The 18846-nt window shown below is 38.7% G+C and overlaps 1 protein-coding gene across 1 annotated transcript in view; it reads left to right on the top strand.

The window, feature by feature from the left end:
• NDRG1 (N-myc downstream regulated 1) overlaps positions 1 to 18846 on the top strand; it is a 42757-nt gene that overhangs the window by 15667 nt on the left and 8244 nt on the right. Inside the window, exons 2-9 of the mRNA XM_040547277.1 lie at positions 174 to 252; positions 2854 to 2889; positions 10118 to 10223; positions 12229 to 12349; positions 14257 to 14319; positions 16014 to 16074; positions 16547 to 16633; positions 18173 to 18229. Of these exons, the coding sequence (XP_040403211.1) occupies positions 190 to 252; positions 2854 to 2889; positions 10118 to 10223; positions 12229 to 12349; positions 14257 to 14319; positions 16014 to 16074; positions 16547 to 16633; positions 18173 to 18229 (594 nt within the window). The 5' untranslated portion in view covers positions 174 to 189. The remainder of the gene's footprint in view (positions 1 to 173; positions 253 to 2853; positions 2890 to 10117; positions 10224 to 12228; positions 12350 to 14256; positions 14320 to 16013; positions 16075 to 16546; positions 16634 to 18172; positions 18230 to 18846) is intronic.

Genomic DNA, 18846 nt, shown 5'->3' with positions numbered 1-18846 from the left:
TGTATATAAATAAACCAGGGAGGCATTTTACAACAGATTCATAACCTTCTTGCAAAGGTCTTTTAAACTATAACCTGAGATATCAGGTGGTAGTGGAGGTGGATGGAAATTTATTTGTTTCTATATTTAACCTTTGGTGCAAGCTGAAAACAAATCTTTTTTCATCTTAACAGATACCAGCTACTGACCATGTCAACAGAGTTCCAGGATGCCCACCTCGCAGAGGTGAAACCTCTGGTGGAGAAGGAAGAGGTAATTACTTTAAAGCTCTTTAGAGCTTATCTGTCTTATTTCAGGGTTACTGTTGGAACTGCACATGTATTCTTAGTTCTAACAAAAACTTTTTTCTATGGAAAAATAGACAAGAGAAACTGAAAATGCAAGGAGAGGGGTGTTTTAATAATAAGGCAAAATTAAGTTTTATTTATTGCTTTCTCAGTTCTTGGTTTTGTGTTTCTCTAATCAGATCTAGTGATTTTTTTTTTCTGAATAATGACAGCTCTGAGTGTCTTTAACTATTTTGAACAATTCCAGCTGGCTAAACTCATCTATACCTGTAGACACCTCAATGCAGAGATACAAGCTTTGCTCTATCTGCTGTCTGTCAAAGAGGTGCAGATATGCAGAGAGTGCCTTTACATTTCCTCTGGGTACCTCTGCCCCACCTAGTCTGCTCAGGTTGTCCTGAGCTATGAGTTGTTACAGACACACTCTTACCAGGTTTGCAGCCAGCTGGGGGTGCGCAAGCTACGGCCATGCCACTGGTACTGCAGCACAGAAACATCTGCAGGGTGTCTTTTTTTTTTTTTTTTTGTCTTAACTCCATTGTGCTTCTTTCCATTTGTTTTTTTGCAATATTTTTCTCCAGATCTCTGCCCAGAGTGTCTGGGGTCACTGGCCGTCTGACTCTGTTCAATGGTGGTCATACATGTGCATGTTGATTGCATATTAATTCAGTGGAATATTTGAAGGAAACTCTCAGCTTTTTTCTTGAATCAAAGCTAAGATATTTCTTTTGTTCTCAATGACTGTAATTCTCAACAATGTTGTATATAAATGTGGTGAGGGTTTTTTCTGGATTTCTACACTTCAATTGCTCATTGCTTTATCTACTACTTTCAGTTTTTATTTCCTGACTCTTTTTGGGCAAACACTTCAGAAAATGATTTCTACTTATGAATGTAATGAAATGGAAAGAGAAACTTTAAACACAGTTTCTTTGCCAAGAACATTGCATGAAAGCAGAGCTTGTCTGGATACCAGTGAAAGTACCACTCAAACTTCAGAAACTAAGACCCCTTTTTAATGCCAATATTGTTCTGTAGCTGCAAAACAAAGGAGAAGTCCTAATATTAATGAAATGTTTTTGCTTCAAAGTTCAGAAATGTCTTAAAACACTGAAGAACTTTCTGGGTTTCTGTAGCATGTAGGTGAAAGCTTGGTATCTTGACAAGGAACCCTGTACGCTTTTATTCACAGTTGCCTTAATTTTTGTCTACATGGGGAGACTAGCAGAGTTACTCTGGTTTGATCACCTGTGAGGCCATTCTTATCACAGAGTGAAGGAAGTTTGTTGATGTATTTTGAGAAAGTGGAAAAAAAAATGATTGCCCTGAAGGACACTCAGCATGGGCTAGGGTTAGTTGTGGAGTTGGTGTTGAGTGCATGATGCTCTCTGAAGTTGCATCCTGGCTTATTGTGTACTAGGTTTCTGAACGGTGATGGATTCTTATTTCATACACTGTCTAGATGGATGCCATAAGTCAGTACATTGTTCAAGAATAAAAACAGTCTGTAAAGAGTGAACTTCAAGTCTTGTGTTCAGGCTGTGTAAAATGACTTCCACAAGCTCAGTCAGCTCCTCAGATACCTGTTTGCATATACATGATGCTACTTAATTACCTAAATCTCATGGCTCTAGAGATGTTGTAATTGTGGGTTGTATTGCAATGCTTTGAAGTCCATCACCTGAGATGGTATTGACAGCAGTTGCATTGCTTCTGACAACTTTTGTCCTTAATTTATGTGGGATTCTGGGACTGCATGATCTCCTTGCCAGGTTTCTAAACTTTTGTTTTTACCTCTGTACTACTTTCTCAGGCTTTGGCTTCCCTGCCATAGTCTGCAGCGTGAGAAGTGCTCTTCCTACTTTGTTCATACCCCCATTGAAGCTAACTAACTTCTTACTTGTCTTTTAATAGGTGGAGGTGACTTTAAGACATTTCTTCCTTAAGGTTATGGAGATGGGGAGGATGTTGCATTACTCCTTTTCTGGTGGAGATACAGGGCAGGCATAGGAGCTTCTCAATAATAGCAATGGCCACTCACAGGTTGGAATGGACTTCTTGTCCAGCCGGCCTCCCGAGCATAAGAAGTTTTAATTTTGGCTGGGTAAAACCCTTCTAACCTTCCACATCACACAACCAAATCCCAGAAACAAGTGCATCTTGCAAGAACACAGGGCGTGTTCAAAGACTTTCCATCCTAGACAGGACTTAAGTGAGCTGTTGGCAGTCGTGTGGCTACCACAAGCAACAGAGAAATGTTCGATTTTTATTGCTATGACTTGTCCAGTGACTCCAGCAATAACTTCACCTGTACCAGTTTTTGTACTTTATTTTACTCTTCTACAGACTATTATTTTACTGCTTTCATAATCTGTGGTGATGAGTGGGTAAAGCTCTTGGGTGAATTTTGATATTTAGCAAGAAAACTATTCATTGAGTGAAGGGTATGTGACAGAGCTCTGCTGCAGAACCAGTGGGTTAGAGCATGTGTCAGATTGTATATGCAAGTGCAGATTTTTGTAAGTGCAAAAGTTAAATGAATTAATGTTTTAAAATCTCTTCACAGGCTATCACTCGCCTCCTACCAGACTTCGATGTTCAGGCAAGTAAAGCTATTCTTTTTTGTTGTTGTTGTATAATGGGAAACTGAATTGACATTTGAGAAAACGGCAAAATGTGAGCAGAAATAAGTGACTGCTCATCAAAAGTACTGTAGTTGTGAGACAGGGTCTGAATGGGGTTCTTACGCAATGATATGAAGGGGACTGCAGGAGGTCTTTTCAAACTAAAGCTGGGAAAGCCTCATCCAAAAGAGGTGAATGAGTTGCAAGCAGCTCTGTTCCTGCTAACAGAAAGATTCTTTAGCAATGGCAATGAAAGCAAAATATACTCCTCCCACATGAATGCAATTTCCCCAGTTAATTTGCTTTCATTAGTGGTGTGCTTGCATTTCCTCTGAGGAAATGTCCCTCTCAGTGTATCCCATTATGCCATTAAAAGTTTCCAAAAGATTCCTGAAACGTGGGGACTGGGGGAAGGCACTAAGCAATCAGTTTTGCTCATACCAAGAATGACGGCAGTTTCCGTATATTTATTTACAGCCAGCACATAAACATGCATAAAGTGCACTGCCAGGTCAAATGGTAGCTTTCCATTTTCCTCAGATGTCTTGTTTTTGAGAGGTGACTTTATAATTCTTTTAGCTCCCTCTTTGCATTATTTTATCTCTGTTTGGGATTACAACTGAGTTTTGTTCTTGATGGTTCTTAAACTGCAAATAAGGAAATGCATTGGTGTTGGAGTGAGGCTGGTTTGAACTGAGAGAGACAACAGTGAACATGTACCTGCCTTTTGACAAGAAGAGTGAGCATTGAATTCCCATCATTGGGGACAAGGAGTATGAGTTGAGCAATGAAGCTTGCTAGTTGTCTATCAAAGGGGTGTAAGGAGGGAGGTAGATCATGCAGGAATGAGGAAAGCTATTGAGTTTTTCTAGTCTCTTGTATGTGCAAGTGGAGGTCCTTTAAAAATAACCCTGTTGAACATTGTGACATGTTGCGCTTTATTAATACTTCTCTATTTGTTATTCAGTGCTGTGCAAATAGGTTAAAAATCTAGCAGAAATGCAGTAGTCTTTTCCCTGGAAACCAGGAGAGGCAACTCTCTCAAACATCTCACCATCTTTCAATGGCAGTTACTTATGTAGCAAAAATACAGTTCGTATTAGTCCTGCATTCATCCTTTCTAATGATGAAATCCACTGCCTGAAGTCTTGAAAAATGTAAGTTAAAATTCTCCTCATCAGACTTCCTGCAGGACTGATCACAGCTTGGGAGAAGCTCACTGTTTTGTCCCAGATTGACCATTTGTTCTAAATAAATCTGAATCACGGATTAAGTCTGTGAACGGGAATACTGCAACATTTTGATTAAAATCAAGAAGTGACCTGTATTTCATTTCTATTCTTGGAATAAATTTGCTTGGCTTGTAAACCATGTGTATATATAGATTTTTAACTTGCAAGATCAAATTCTCTAAGCCATTTTTTTCCACCATGTTTTGGATTAAATGTCGCTAATCCTGGCTTGTGGTTCTTGTCATTTAGCCTTGCTCTGCCAGCTCTTGCTTTTTTAATGATCTTTCTTTCTTAGACTTTAATCTTTGGTTGTTCTAGTTCAAGAAGGAAAAATGTGTGAGAACAGCTTCAATCTGTTATTTTAAGAACTACTACTGGAAAGGAGCCTTAGCTTTGGTGCTTAAAACCACAAAAACCCTACCTATGTGTCTTTAAGTTTCTTTGTGGTTGGCCTATGAAAAAAGTGGTTTGAAGCTGTTGTGAGTGCTTTGAATGCTTAGTTCATTAGATAAGTTTTTGGGCGTCTCTGGAGGATGCAGGTCACTTAGGGCTGACGCTGAAACTAACAAATGAGCTTAATGAACAACCTGTCTCATGAGCCATGTTTGGGAGAAGGAGGGACCTGGACACGACAGGACGTTCTCAGGACCTGGTAGAATGGAGTTTCTCATATAGTATCTATGTGTCTATATATGTATGTGGATGTCCACTGTATCACTTGCTTGGTCCTTTTGCAGAGAAGTTAAGTAATGTTCAGATAATTTTGTTTCTGCCACTAGTGAAAAGTAGTGGCTGTCCATCAGGTGGTTTTGTTCCAAGAATACATTTCATCTAGTTATTCAGATTTGGAAAGAAGTAGGCTCTTATTTCGCATACTATTTTAGACAGACTTGAGTTAAAACATACTTTCTATTTTTGAAGTCACCCACTGTATAACAGAATATCATCCTCCAAATTGCAAGATATATGTGTGCTTATTTTCTGGAGGAAAGCTTTCACAGAGTTACTAGGGGATGGCCAAGACAAGAGGTGGATGGAAGAACTGACAGCTCCGATGTACCACCAGTCCATACTCTCTGTCAGTATTTCTGTCTGTGGCACCTACCTAAAAATGTGAGTGAAGTTACAGCCTCCCAGGAAGGGGAGTGTTCCTCACCAAACCTGTTCTAGCACAATTCATGATCAATTAGTGCAGGGCAGCATGCCCTGTGCTGTTTTATGTTGGCTTAATGCCAAGTACATTTTTATTGTATTTGCAGTTTAATATATTTGCCTGTTCTCTTACCTGGTAGTATCGGAGTCGATGGAGAACTGAGTCCTTATCAGTGTGTGCATTCCCTTGGCTTTATATTTCAGAAATGAGCAGTCAGTCAGGAGACTGCTTTCTAAATAACAAAGCAAAAGTTTGAGCTATGTGGCAGCTGTAGGTGGCAGAGATGAGTTTGTACCTTGCAGTTCAGAGCTCATGGTCATCTGTATTCATCGGCATGCAACAGCCATTTCTGCTTTCCCTCGTCCTCCTGCCTTCAAGGAGAGAAGGAAAGAGTCACCTTGCAATGGGAGACAAGTCGATTGGTCCTCATGGAACGATGGCTGTAGTTTTGGGGGCTTTTCAGTTTGTTAGATGTGGGTTTCCTCATTGTTTCAGATCTCTGAAGGAGAGGAAGGGGGGACAGTGGAGGTTTTGCAGTGTGACCCCGTGCTAAGTGGACTAGGAAGAATCCCTGTGCAGAACTATTACAATCATCTACTACAATTCCTGTACCAAAGTTTTTGTTGCTTGTGTAACAGGTACATATAGAAACAATCCAAAAAATGTCCTGGCTTCTACCTTAACAGAATTGCTTGCATTTAAACCTAAGGTCGTGATACTAAAGTACCCAACTCACAACCCAAATTGGAGAAACTTTTCATAATACTGTTAATTTAAAATAAGTTTTAATTAAGTGTAATATATACATAAGTACCTGGAAGTGTGGGCATTGGGATTTTAGCAGAACCTAAGATTAATTCAAATAATTGTTTTAGAGTAGAAAAAGCTAGAGAAAAAATAACTAGGATAAGGGGGATTTGAAATACAGCATTGTAATTCCACATTAAAAGCTCAAATGCGTTTCATCTTCAAGATATGAAGGAAACAAAAAGTGAAAAATAGCATAAGCAGGTATTAGTATATTAAATTTCTCAAGTAAAATGCACTTAAAATACACTGTCTCCTAGCAATTTTTTAAAGAGCTCTGAAGCTTTTTTCTCAGTTCTCAGGTAAGACAAGGGAAATGTATTTAAAAGGCATAATATAATTTAAATTAAATAAAAGCATGAGACAGTAATTGGGGATTAAGTATTTTTGAAAGCTTTAAAATAATCTTGGTGGAATACAGTATTTTATTTAAAATACTAAATACATTGTTTTAACAAAATGGGCCGTGTGTGATTTTCCTTTTTAGAGAGCTAAAATGTTTTGGTTGAGTATCCCATGCTTTAGAAAATAGCAACCTGTTCATAAACGTGTTCCTCAATCCATGTCTTCCTTAGCCAGGATAAAGGGGAGAAGGAATAAATAAACTGTCTTGTGCTATCAACGTTTAAATTGTTTCCCCCTTCTAATTGCATGACAAAATATCACTTCAAAAAGAGAAAATCCACTTTAGTAGGGAACAACTCCTTTCAAACTAAAATAACCTCTCTTAAATTGCATGTATCATGAGTATTTTTGTGTGTGCTTTTAGGGCACTAAGGAAAGGCTGCACCTCTGTTAAAGTGAGAGATGTGAACAGATGGCATGCTTGTCTTTATCCTTCTATCGGATTAGTGTACCTTGGATGTTTTTCTAAGATAGTGTTTTAATACAAATCAGTTGGTGAAGAGCTTCTTACTACAATGTTGACGTTGATTGGGATGTGCTGCCATCTGTTTTCAGTGCTCTGTGTTTTGAAAACATCCATCCCGACATCACGTAGACAAATCTCTTGATCTTTAATAGGATCAATAGGGACGTGGAGTTATTGTTTTGACATCACTGAAGAAACTGGCTTGAATTGTTTTTTAGGAGAACTTTCTGGGTATTTGTAGCTAAGAATTCATGCTAATGGAAAACAGCACAACACTCTTGAATTACAGAAGCCTTATTGTGAAGATAATGAGGAATTAAACCAATTATTAAACTGACGGTGCCGGTTAGGAGTATGGTCTCCAGTTCATCTCTGAACTATTTTTAGTTGACACTGAATTTGAACTAGTCTCAGGTTTCTAGTTCCAGAATGATTAGCTGTGGAGGTCAGTGGGATGTGCAGGTTCAAGTGTCTGGCTTTATCTGGCATGAACAGATTGGGTTCTTCATCCTTTGCATGTGAAAAACAAATCTTGAAAGCTGGTCTCTCCTCAGAAAAACTGTTCTAGGTTTTTCAGTGCTGGAAGGGTCTAGCATTCACAACAATAAAAACCTGACAACATGAAATGCTCATTAGACTCTAACTGAGGAGGAAATAATTTCAATGTTCCACATTTAACAGAAGGTGTGTTACTCTCCTTATTGGTGTTAAGGCTCCCAACCGATCAATTCTTATGCTTTGTATTGAAATTACTAAATTACCTAGGTTGGACTAGATGATCTTTTGAGGTCTTTTTCCATCTGAAATGATTCTATTATTCTATGATTAAATGCAGAAGGAAGGTAGAATGTTGAAAGTATTAATTGCTATTTTTATTAATTGCTGTCTATTGCTACTGCAAATACATTCTGGAATATTAAATAATGAATATACCTACAATATGCTATTTTCTACTAAAAGTGAAACTTACATTAACTTTAGCATGACTGAAGTAGCAACACTGTAGACTAAATATTGCTTATCTAGTTTGGAAAATACTAGATTTCAAATACTTAATGTCAGATTTTTTCTTCTCGTGCTGTTGTACAGAATCATTCTGATTTACAGTAAGCTTTTAAAGTCTGCACTTTTGTGTTCTCATTGGCAACTTTACTCTTGGCTTATAGGAAAGAACTTGCTACTGACTTAATTCAGAATATTTTTGATGTCTTTTAGTTTTTGAGTTAACAAAATCTGAAATGAATCTAAGCTTATCCAAGCGTAACTGAAACAACAGCAGGAAAACCAGTACTAATAACTAATTCCCAGGTTTGAAAGTTGGCAGTTTGTACATTATGTGGCAGAGACTTAGTTCATCTTTGATGTCTGAGCTCTGTTGAATAATCACTTCTCCTGGTCAAACCTGACTCAAATCCTGTTTAAGAATGACGTTGTCCTGAATTAGTCTGTTTTGGTTTTTCTAGCTAGGCATTATGGGAGTCATAAGCCTATGCAGAATAGCAGCTTGTCTATATAACCCAGTTTCCTGCTTGGGCAAATTAGAAACCAGCTACTGTCTTCTGTCTGACTTGCTGGATTTATCACCCTGTTTTGCTAAAGATGGTACTGGATATGGAAGATACAGCTTACTTGCTAAATAATGCAGTGAGTATGCAGAGAAATTAATTTCTAAGGAGACATAAAAGCCGAGCATTAGTTATAGTATAGTTCAGCTAGCAGAGATACACAGCTCGCCTGTTGTTCAAGAGAAGGGGGTAGTCTTTGTATATTTGCAACTCAAAATGGATTTGAATGTGTAATTGCAAGGAAAATAGGTGAAATGTGGTGTGGTGCTGCCTAGCATCCTTATTTTCAACAAAATGTGTGGTATATTTCATGTATGAAATGACTGAGCACAGATTTAGATTGAATCAATACTTCAGATCTTTGGAGAGCTTCTGGGTTTTCCTCTGTAAAGGCTTTTGCAGAGGCTGTATGCTGCTAATTTGTACAGCATAATTTGTAATAGATTTGAATTTAACTTGGACTTTGTCTCCGGGCATTGTTGCACAGAGCAAGTCAAGTAAGCACAGAGCAGACTGTATACTGTACCGAATGACAATGATGTCTGTATCCTATACAGAAAACATTCTTATGAAATGTTAAGGCTGGCTACTAACTACATACTGCTTTGATAACGTGAATGTGACAGTACTGTAAATGTGTCATGGCCAACTGTTGTTCTGTGATTCCCTTTAAACACATTGACAAGCTAACAAATTGTTTATACCTATCTTAAGAGCAAGCGTAAAAGAAACGAAAACTATTCCATATGTTGAGTATGTTAGTATGCACCAAGTCTCTCTAACCTACACAGACATCCAGTAAATAAAGGATGGTAGTGAGGGTGTCTCTGATTTGATACTAAATGTGTTATAATCTCATTAAATAGTACAAAATCCAATTATGTCAAATAATAGCACTGGGCTTTTAAAGGTTGTTTCTGTGCTAATCACCACATCAAAGGTGTAGCCACGCTATTCTGTAGCAAACTTTATTCATTTGGGTTTGTGCTTAGATCTAAACAATAGCAAGCCATAAAGCTAACACATGTAGCTGTCATGTTTACTGGGGAAGGCTACTATAACCACAAGGCCCCGGAGCATGATAAGTCTTTATGGTGAATACAGGCTATTTAATAGCCTGTTCTTTAGGGAAATAATAGTTGCTTGCTCAGTTAAAATCATTTTCCTAGAAAGCAGAAGTGTTTTCTTTTGGCAACCTGCACCTTTGCAAATGGTTGCTGCTGGCCATAGTTGTAAGCTGTTGTTATTTTAGGCATCATTGCACCGAACTGCTTTTTTTTTTTCCTCTCCGCCTTTTGCTGTGGTCAGAAAGCTTCCTCAGCATCTGGTTAGAGCTTGCAGCTTAAGTGCTTTTGTAGTTGTCTGTGGACTGCAGTAAATGACAGCCACGTGTAAAACGTCAGCAAAGAGCCCACACCGTGGAGAGGCATGGGGTGCGTTAACACAGGAATTGCAGAGATCCTGGGGCCAGAGGGGCTACAGACAACCCTGGGATAAGGCAGGAGCTCTACTGCTGCGGTGGGTGTTAATCAGAGCCCTTGGACAAGCTGCTGACAGATTCCACTTGTTCTTTACCAGGAGCAAGATGTGGAGACTGTGCATGGCTCGGTCCATGTCACCATGTGTGGGACTCCCAGAGGGAACAGACCTGCTATCCTCACCTACCATGACATTGGGCTGAATCGTAAGTAGGCTTTTTATTCTATAGCACAGCAGTGGCCTGATTACTTAACACTGCTGCTGTAGTCAAAGGTATGGAAGCTGCGGAGGTTAGGAAACCTTTCCCAGGTCCTTGCTAACTTGCGTCCATTGCAACCTGTTAGATGGCACTATCCTTTATATACAAATGTGCCTAATCTAATATTTTTCTTACAGACAGCTTAATTCTCAGTTTCTGTCCTTCCAATGTAAATAATTGGAATATTTCACTTAAGGGAGCAAAACAATCCCTAGTAGCTTGTAACAACCTTGTATAAATGCTGTAAAAATATCTGTAGAGAATGGCTGAGGCTATGTTAGCTCAGGGGAGGGACTCTGTCAGGAAGTGCAGTGATAGGACAAAGAGTAATGGTTTTAAACTAAAAGAGGGGAGATTTAGATTAGATACAAGGAGGAAATTCTTTACTCTGAGGGTGGTGAGGCAGTGGGACAGGTTATCCAGAGGAGCTGGGGATGTCCCATCTCTGGAAGTGTTCAGGGCCAGGCTGGATGGGGCTTTGGCCAACCTGGTCTGGTGGGAGGTGTCCCTGCCCATGGCAGGGGGTTGGAACTTGATGGGCTTTGAGGTCCCTTCCAACCCAAGCTGTTCTGTGATTCTATGTTGCCAGCAGGATTGATAAGGACATTGCCATTGCTTTGGCTTGTAGATTCCTGTCAGAAAACTAGTCTTATGCTGCTGTGCATTTATATGAATTGCATGTCAAATCAGTATTAATAAAATAACTTTAAGTGCCTTTTATCTTATCCAGCATATTTAAGAATGTAATGACCTATATGTCCAGATCTGCTCAAGTTTGTTCTTTTCACAGTACTGTTTGCTTCATACAACTTGCTATTTCTTATTGAGCTATGAATTTTAAAATTAAAAATGTCTGCAAATCTTTAAAGCCTGGATTGCAGAGGAGAGGGGATGATATTGCTAATAAGATCTTTTTCCGTGTTTTGAGTAGACCTGCCTTACTTTATTTTGGTTTTTCTGTGGATCACAGAAGAGCTTAATCTGGGTCTCATCTCTGAATAAGACATTTTTCTTTCTAGAGACACTTTCTTTCTAGAGAATAAACTTTCTCTCTTTCTAAAAGGCAAGGAAGCTTTATCCCTAACTCGTATATTCTCCTAAAGCTGGATTTTAGCTAAAAATATTGTATGTTCTCTAATGATTTTGTTTGCATGTTGTGTAGTAAGAGGACATTCAGAAACACATACAAAATATTGAGCTGTTTTCTATGTATCTTAAAGATGGTGCTACAGAGTTCATGCTTTCCACTCCAGGAGGAAAGTATGCTAACCTTCTCCCTACATTAATATTTATTAAACATCAGAAATCAAATCATCTCAGAGTTGGGTCCTACAGCATTAAGTATCCCAAAAGGACACTTTTGTCTTGAGTTGCCTGCCTTGAGAGACATGAATATAATGTTTATCTTGTAATATTTGGGCAAAAGCACAAGTCACGATCTCAGAGTTGGATACCTTTTCTCTCCATCTGTTTTGACATAATCCAAAGAAAAATGACTGGACAAGTAAATGGATAATTTTACCTAAGCCAAAACCCAGGATGAATATTTCTGATGGCACTTTATGACTATTTTACCTTTTCATAAATGATTTCTTTAGATTTTGGGGTACCAAGCCAATACTTCTGGCAAGGACCAAAATAACATGGATAAACCTTAGCTAGCCATGAAGAGAGAGCTTTTCATTTTTTTTCTTCAAGGAATTAAAACAACTTTGCAGAGGTTGCTTTGTAGCGGGGCTTTACTGTTTTTTTCCTCCTTAGAAATAAAGGATTGTCACTTTTTCCAGGCTATAACATAGCTCAGCTGATTGAATAAACTTTTCTTAACTGCAGGCCAGGTTTCAACAGAGATAACATTAATGAAATAAATGATTTTATTATAGATGCAGACTTACTATCGAACAAATTTCCTCTCAGCACAAATATTCCATGTTTTCTTTTTCTTTTCAAGATAAAACTTGCTTCAATCCTCTGTTCAACTTTGAGGATATGCAGGAAATCACTCAGCACTTTGCAGTTTGCCATGTGGATGCACCTGGTCAGCAGGATGGCGCACCATCTTTCCAAACTGGGTGAGTTATCACAGAAACAGCCCATGTTTTCAGAGTTATCCTCTTTCAGTGGCTGGAAAAAGAGCATTGATCAGCAATTCAATTGAAAAGCAATTGCAGAAAGAAGAGTAGTTGGCTTTTGAACACTGACACATTCTATTTCTAATTTTCTGGAGCTCTGTTTTGTTTTACCAGTTCACAGTAAACTTTGGGGCTGTAATTTTGTGTTTTATTGCTGATAACCACACTGCTTGTAAAGCAGTTCCATGACAGATCTCTACATCTGTCAGTTTAAATATTGGGTTACCATGTTTTGTAATGACATCCTGAATGCAAATACAAAACTAAGTTGTTTCTATAAACAAGATAGGCATTAGTACTATATCACGTCTTTCCTAAGTCTGTGGCTTTTAGGAAATATCAGCATGGTAGATGTTGATAAATAGACTCGATAAGCTTACTGGAAAGTCCAAGTGGCTGGACAGTAACAAAGTGATGTAACCCTTGGGATATTGTAAATTACTGCATCCTCCCGACTATGTATCATATATGATGTTGTAACTCTTGGAAACTTGAATGTCGTTAAGTGCTGTCTTTGCCAAAATACTTGTCCCATTTAGTCAGATGAGATGGTTTGCCTGAAGATGCCTCTTGGACAGGAGTCAGCTTGGTTGAGGAAGGAAGCAGCCAATGTGCCAAGGGAGGGCAGAAGTCAAGAGACAGTAGTTCTGTAAGAACTAGGTATTAAGGAGCTTGTACGTACTCTAATGCATGAGCCAGTCTATTTACCTTCTTAATTGTTAAGCTAGTCTGGCTGAGGAGGTTATCAAGGGCCAGGTGCTCAGCAAGTGTTAACTGCAATGGCCCAGTTGTCTACCCAAGCAGGTGACAAAGCTATTTTAGTCACTTCCCTTTGTATTTGTTTGAACCAAAAGCTTTTAAGTGTCTTGACCCTCATGTCCTGAACAGGTGTTAACACTTCTGGGTTGTCAGCTGCATAGGGCAAAGATCATGGTCTATACTAGTAAAGACCACTACTTAATCATCATGATAACAGCACAAGAAGCTGTACTATCTCTTAGCCCTCCAGCTGAAAGTCATGACAAGCTTTACTTTCCCAACAAGAAAATCTAAGAAAATAATGTAAAGCAGTTTTGCAATGTTCTTTCTTTTCTTTCTTTTTGTTTTTTTGGGAGTGGGGGGAGACTAGAGAATCATTAGGTATAGTCCTGATGGAAAGCAGAAATTTGTATGCATCCTAGGCAGATGTTCTGCGGCTTCTTAGGGTGGATTTTTTCTTCCATCAGTCAAAGTTTTGTTAAATACATCCTTCTCAGACTTCTGTTGCCCCTCTGCAGAAGACCAGAAGCATTAACTCACAGCTGTTTGTCGAACTTCTTCAACAGCTTCATAGACCTTTCTATGGCTTCATTTTCTCCATGAATATTAATAGAAAGTTATCCTAATTTTATAGCTGCAGAAATGCGTGTCCCTGAAAATATGCATGCAAACTATTTGCCAAAGATCTAGATTGCATTGCTGTAGTCTGTGATTCTGCAACATGGGGAAACCTTTTTGTGGTGAACCAAAAGGACAAATGTGGCTGGAAACTCACCTCTCAAGTTCAAACTCTTAAATAAATTTTTACTGTTCTCTTTTATTGGAAGAGATTCATTATGGTCTGTTTTGCTTTTAGCTGGACCAGACTATCATCCTGTAACTCAAATAAAGTACCATATTGAGTACATACATATTTCTGCTAAATCACTTACTTGTACTTGCTCCTGATTTAAATTCAGTTCATGCTGTTAATGATCTGGTAATGGGCACATTTGTTATTAAATCTACAGTGACCACTGTGTCTCTAAATACACCAGCCTACTCTACTGAATGTGTGTAGTAACTCCACAAACACGTATTTGTTGTAGGTACGTATATCCCTCCATGGATCAGCTGGCTGAAATGCTTCCCGGAATCCTGAAACAGTTTGGGTGAGTGCAGAATTCCTGACTTATTCCTCATTCTTCTTTATGTGGCACACTGAAAGAGCAGGGAAGATCAGGTATTCCTCTGTTCTGCCCCTGAAGCTTCAGCCTGGCTTCCAGGCATTTTGTTATAATTATGGTTGTGGTTATTTTTTTAACTCTTCCATTACAGTTGGCTCTTTTGCCTCTGTTTCTGAAGAAGCCTATTTTTTGGCCTTTCAATTTTTGAACAGTCTGTTTATTTTTAAACAGGAAGCAGCTTCAAGTGAAATCACATGTGCATAATTTAGGGGTTTCCTCCAGTACTTTTGTGTGTAGCCCTGACAGAGATAGGACACAGACAATCTGTTCTTCCCACTGTAACAACCCACGTTTTCCTGTGTGGTTAGTAGAAAAAAATGTAGACCCATCTGAAGACACTTAATGTTTTGTTTCTGTGGCTTGAGTGTCTTTAGGGGTCATTCCTGCCTCTTCAAGCCTCTTGTACTACTAGTACAGATGCCAGACTGCTGATGCTGAGGAACCTGGTGGCAGTGTTCCTTTGCTGTGTACCTGCAGCAAGTTTAGTCACGTGTCCTCCTTCAAAGCTTAGTTTTAGCAGAAGTTATGCATGAGAAAGGTGCCTTCTCTGAGGAACTAGTGCTCCTGATGTGCAGTGAAGACTGCAAGTAGGCATCTCCAGTGGGTTTTCAGACTAAGGAGAGAAAATCTGACATTCAGGGTTAGGCAGCCTTGGAGAACAGATAGGCTGGGCTGCTGGTGGAGCTTTTGTCTCAGACCAGCACATGAATTTAGACATTTTTCAGCATGCAAACTAGTTGTTACAATACCTTGGACCAGTTTACTTCTCTGGTCTCTCTAACTTTTAAAAACAAATGTATTGTTTGAAACACTTTTTTCTTTTTCTTAAACCAAGGCACGGTATTGGCAATTCTGCTGTACTCTTGAAAAATATGCTAACATAATGTCAATATCTTGAAAATCAATTAAGCTGGAGTGTACTTACAGAACCTCAATTTAATACTGTAATGAGAATGAAACCTTTCTCCAGGCATTTTCCTAAAAGCATTGTATAACCTGTTTTTCTGAGTGGTTTTGTCTAGTCTCCCCTTCCATGTATTTCCTAAGACCTTGAAGGTGGTGCTTTAAAACCAATTTCAGTGAATGCAAATATTTGGTTTGTCTCTGCCCTGCTTAGTTATGAAGTTTAAACTTGCTTGCCCGAGCAGCTGGATAGCATAAGAGTTTTCCCTGCCAGCTCCCTGCTAGAGAGGAATCATCATCACAGTTTGATAGCTTTGTCGTGGAGGGCAGGGGAGCCTGGGGTGGGGGGCTTTGTGTTTTGACTGCAGACCTCAGGACTGTATCTTAGAAGTTTTTCTGGAAGAGAGTAGCCATTTCCTTCCAGAACCAGAACAATGCTGTGGTTACTCAGTGTATTTACTTAAAGGTAAGTGAGGATTGTTGCTGCACTGCAATATATGAGGGCCATAGGCCCAAGAGTCTGCTGAAATCCAATTTGCTCTGCAAGCTCCTTACTGGGGCTAGTGGCATTGCTGAGGGTCCACAGCTTGCCCAGTGTGCAACCTGTCCTTTCACTGGCATGTGCAAGAGGAAGGCTGCCGACAGGATTTTATTTATTTTCAGTGCACCCTTACTGATTTCTCTCTTCCATTTCATGGCATGCTACTGCTGTGCAGGCTGAAGACTGTTATTGGCATGGGAACTGGAGCTGGTGCCTACATCCTGACCAGATTTGCTGTAAGTTTCATTTCATGGAGCTTTCTTAAAGGCTCGAACCTGATTTTCTAGATGTATTGCTGCCTCCATAGGGTCTGCAGAGACTTCCTGCTCTACTGTGTCCATCTAAGTAAGCAGCCAGGCTTTTAAGTGAAATACCATGGTCTGCGGGATAGCTAATCCAGAAGACCTAGATTTTCCATTTTAAGGCCTGTTAGTCTGCAGAAGGTTTTCTTAATGGGAGTTCTCTATTTAAACTGAGGGTGGAGAAGAAGTTAAATCTTAATATTCTCCAGCTGTTCCGTTGAATTGCTTTAATGATTTTTTTTTTTCCATACATATGCTTGTGTTGTGCAAGATAAAACTAGACCTACCGCCTTCCTTCCCAGGAGATAATTTGCTAATTTAAATTTTATGCTGACTGTCAGCTTGCTAAGGACACAAGATAAATCTTAACTCAAAGGTGTTTTTTTCTTTTTTTTTTATTTTTCAGTTAAACCACGCAGACATGGTGGAGGGATTAGTTCTCATTAATGTAAATCCTTGTGCTGAAGGTTGGATGGACTGGGCAGCAACAAAGGTAAACATTTTTAAGTTAGAAAAATAAATCATACTGTGAACCTGTCCAGCATGAGGAGCTGGGCAAGCTTGTGTGTCAAGGCTTGGCTGCAGACACAAAATATCATAAGCTAATTCCTTTTGGGTTTATTTTTTCCATTTACAAACATACCTCCTGTAGGGCCAGTGATTAAAAAAAAAATCGGTACCTCTAGGAAGTAGATACCTATGGTATAATGGAGCTACTGGGTACGGACAATTCTTAACAGTTGGTAGTGAAAAAAATATTTTATCTTGGACGTGGAATAGTTTTGGAAACAATTTTCTTCCAATTAAACTTCAATCTTAGTGTAACTTTTTTTGTCTGTGGCTTTGTTTACAAGCATAGTCCAAGAAGTGAATTGGAGCACAGAAAAAAAATTCAAAACAATATATTCCTGGGTTTAGTCATCTAGCTGAATCTTAGATGCTAAAAAGACTCAAAAGGGCATTAGCTACGGTAACAATGGTCAGATTGTCTGTACAATCAGACTTTTAAGTGATATTCACAAACAAAGAAGCCCCTGTACAATTTATTCTTTTGTAGTTGTAAGATTACAGTGTGGGAAAACAGGTTAAGAGCTGGTTTCAAATGGCCTCCTGGAGCTAATGTAGAAATAGGTATAATTGATACATTACATGTCACTCACCCTGAAAAAAATGTTTTTGTAAGTTAAGCTGATGGAATACACTTATTGTATCATTCAGGGTCACGTTTTAATGGATGGTAGTTGTTATAAACACACAAGTTCAAAAATTGGTGTTTTGTCTTTTAACCACATACAATCAATCTATTCTAAGTGTCTTAAGGAGATATTAAGTGCAATGACAGCCTTGTAATACTAGGAGAAACTTTCCAAAGCAGGGATGTAACATTTTTCCAATGCTGATTACTCTTTTAAAAAAAAATAGTTTAGCATACTAGTTTATTTTGGTAAGTTTGATCTGGAAGTTTATGTATTATCTGTGCCACAATGAGATACACCAGTTGACTCATTTTGGTTATCTCATCCAATATCTCACCATAATTAAATTCTCTCACATCTGTGTCACTGCTGTCCACCTCTCCTAGCTATTGGCAACCTTAGGTGTACAATGTGCCTTCTGTATCCTTCTGCCCTTCCAAATCAAGACCATGTGCTGTGTGAGCACCAGAGCTCCATGGTACTTAGGGACCAGCTCCAAAGTACTCTGTGTTGGTCGCTAGGGACAAGATTGGTTAAATTACACGTATCTGGCTGATTTGCTTAATTTTCTTTCAGGGAGTGACTCTGTATATACTCATGCCACTGGTAGTGTGTTCCCTACGTAATCACATTAGTAAAGACATCCTATGAGAACAACCGAAACAAACAATACCTGATGATCTTATAGCAGGATTCAAGGGGAAAAAAATCAGTCCAGGATATTGTACATAAGAGCAGCAGAGAAATATCTATTGGTCTACTTATGGGTAATTAAAATGTTTGAATTGTTCAAAGGTTGTTTTAATATCAGATACTTAGATAATCCTGCTGTTCAGATTTCAGGTTGGACAAATGCTTTACCAGACTTGGTCATTTCACATCTTTTTGGAAAGGTAAGCATGTTCAAAACATTCCTCTGATGTATTCAGTCATATATATTTACCTCCTAGAGCTGGGAGGAGGGGAGAACATTTTGCTTAAACAACAAAATACAAAATTAAACTGTGGGATAGGATGAATACTTGTGTTCCCAGCACTTTGGAGTGCGTATACTGCTGTGAGGCTTGTTGAGTCCCAAAGACTCAAGCACACTGCATTTATAACAACTCTAGAAGTGGCAGTTCCCTGTTTAGATAGTTGATACTTAAGCCTGAGTAAAGCATCGTATGTGCTAGCATTCTGAGAAGAATTTGCCCAAAGACTTTTGTACCATAATATGCTTGTAACTCTGAGAAAAATGGTTACTAGTAGAAACATTGCTCTTCAATGCAAACCTATTTCAATACTATTTTATAAGGCCATATTGCTGGGCTTGAAAATGTTAGTAAATGCAATGGAAAACTCCATTCCAGAAGAACAAGGAACTAATCTGTAAAGACTATAGAACCAAACAGTTTGAAAATGTTAGTGATTTAAGTCCTTGAAGCGTAGTTATTTATTATTGTGAAAATGAGTTCCACATTACATATGTTTGTAAGCTTTGAACATCAGCTTTATCCTGGAAATATTT

Source organism: Cygnus olor, chromosome 2 (assembly GCF_009769625.2).
Source record: "Cygnus olor isolate bCygOlo1 chromosome 2, bCygOlo1.pri.v2, whole genome shotgun sequence".
Lineage (NCBI taxonomy): Eukaryota > Metazoa > Chordata > Aves > Anseriformes > Anatidae > Cygnus > Cygnus olor.
The sequence above is the reverse complement of the archived record's forward strand: the minus strand, read 5'-3'. Positions and strand labels throughout refer to the sequence as shown.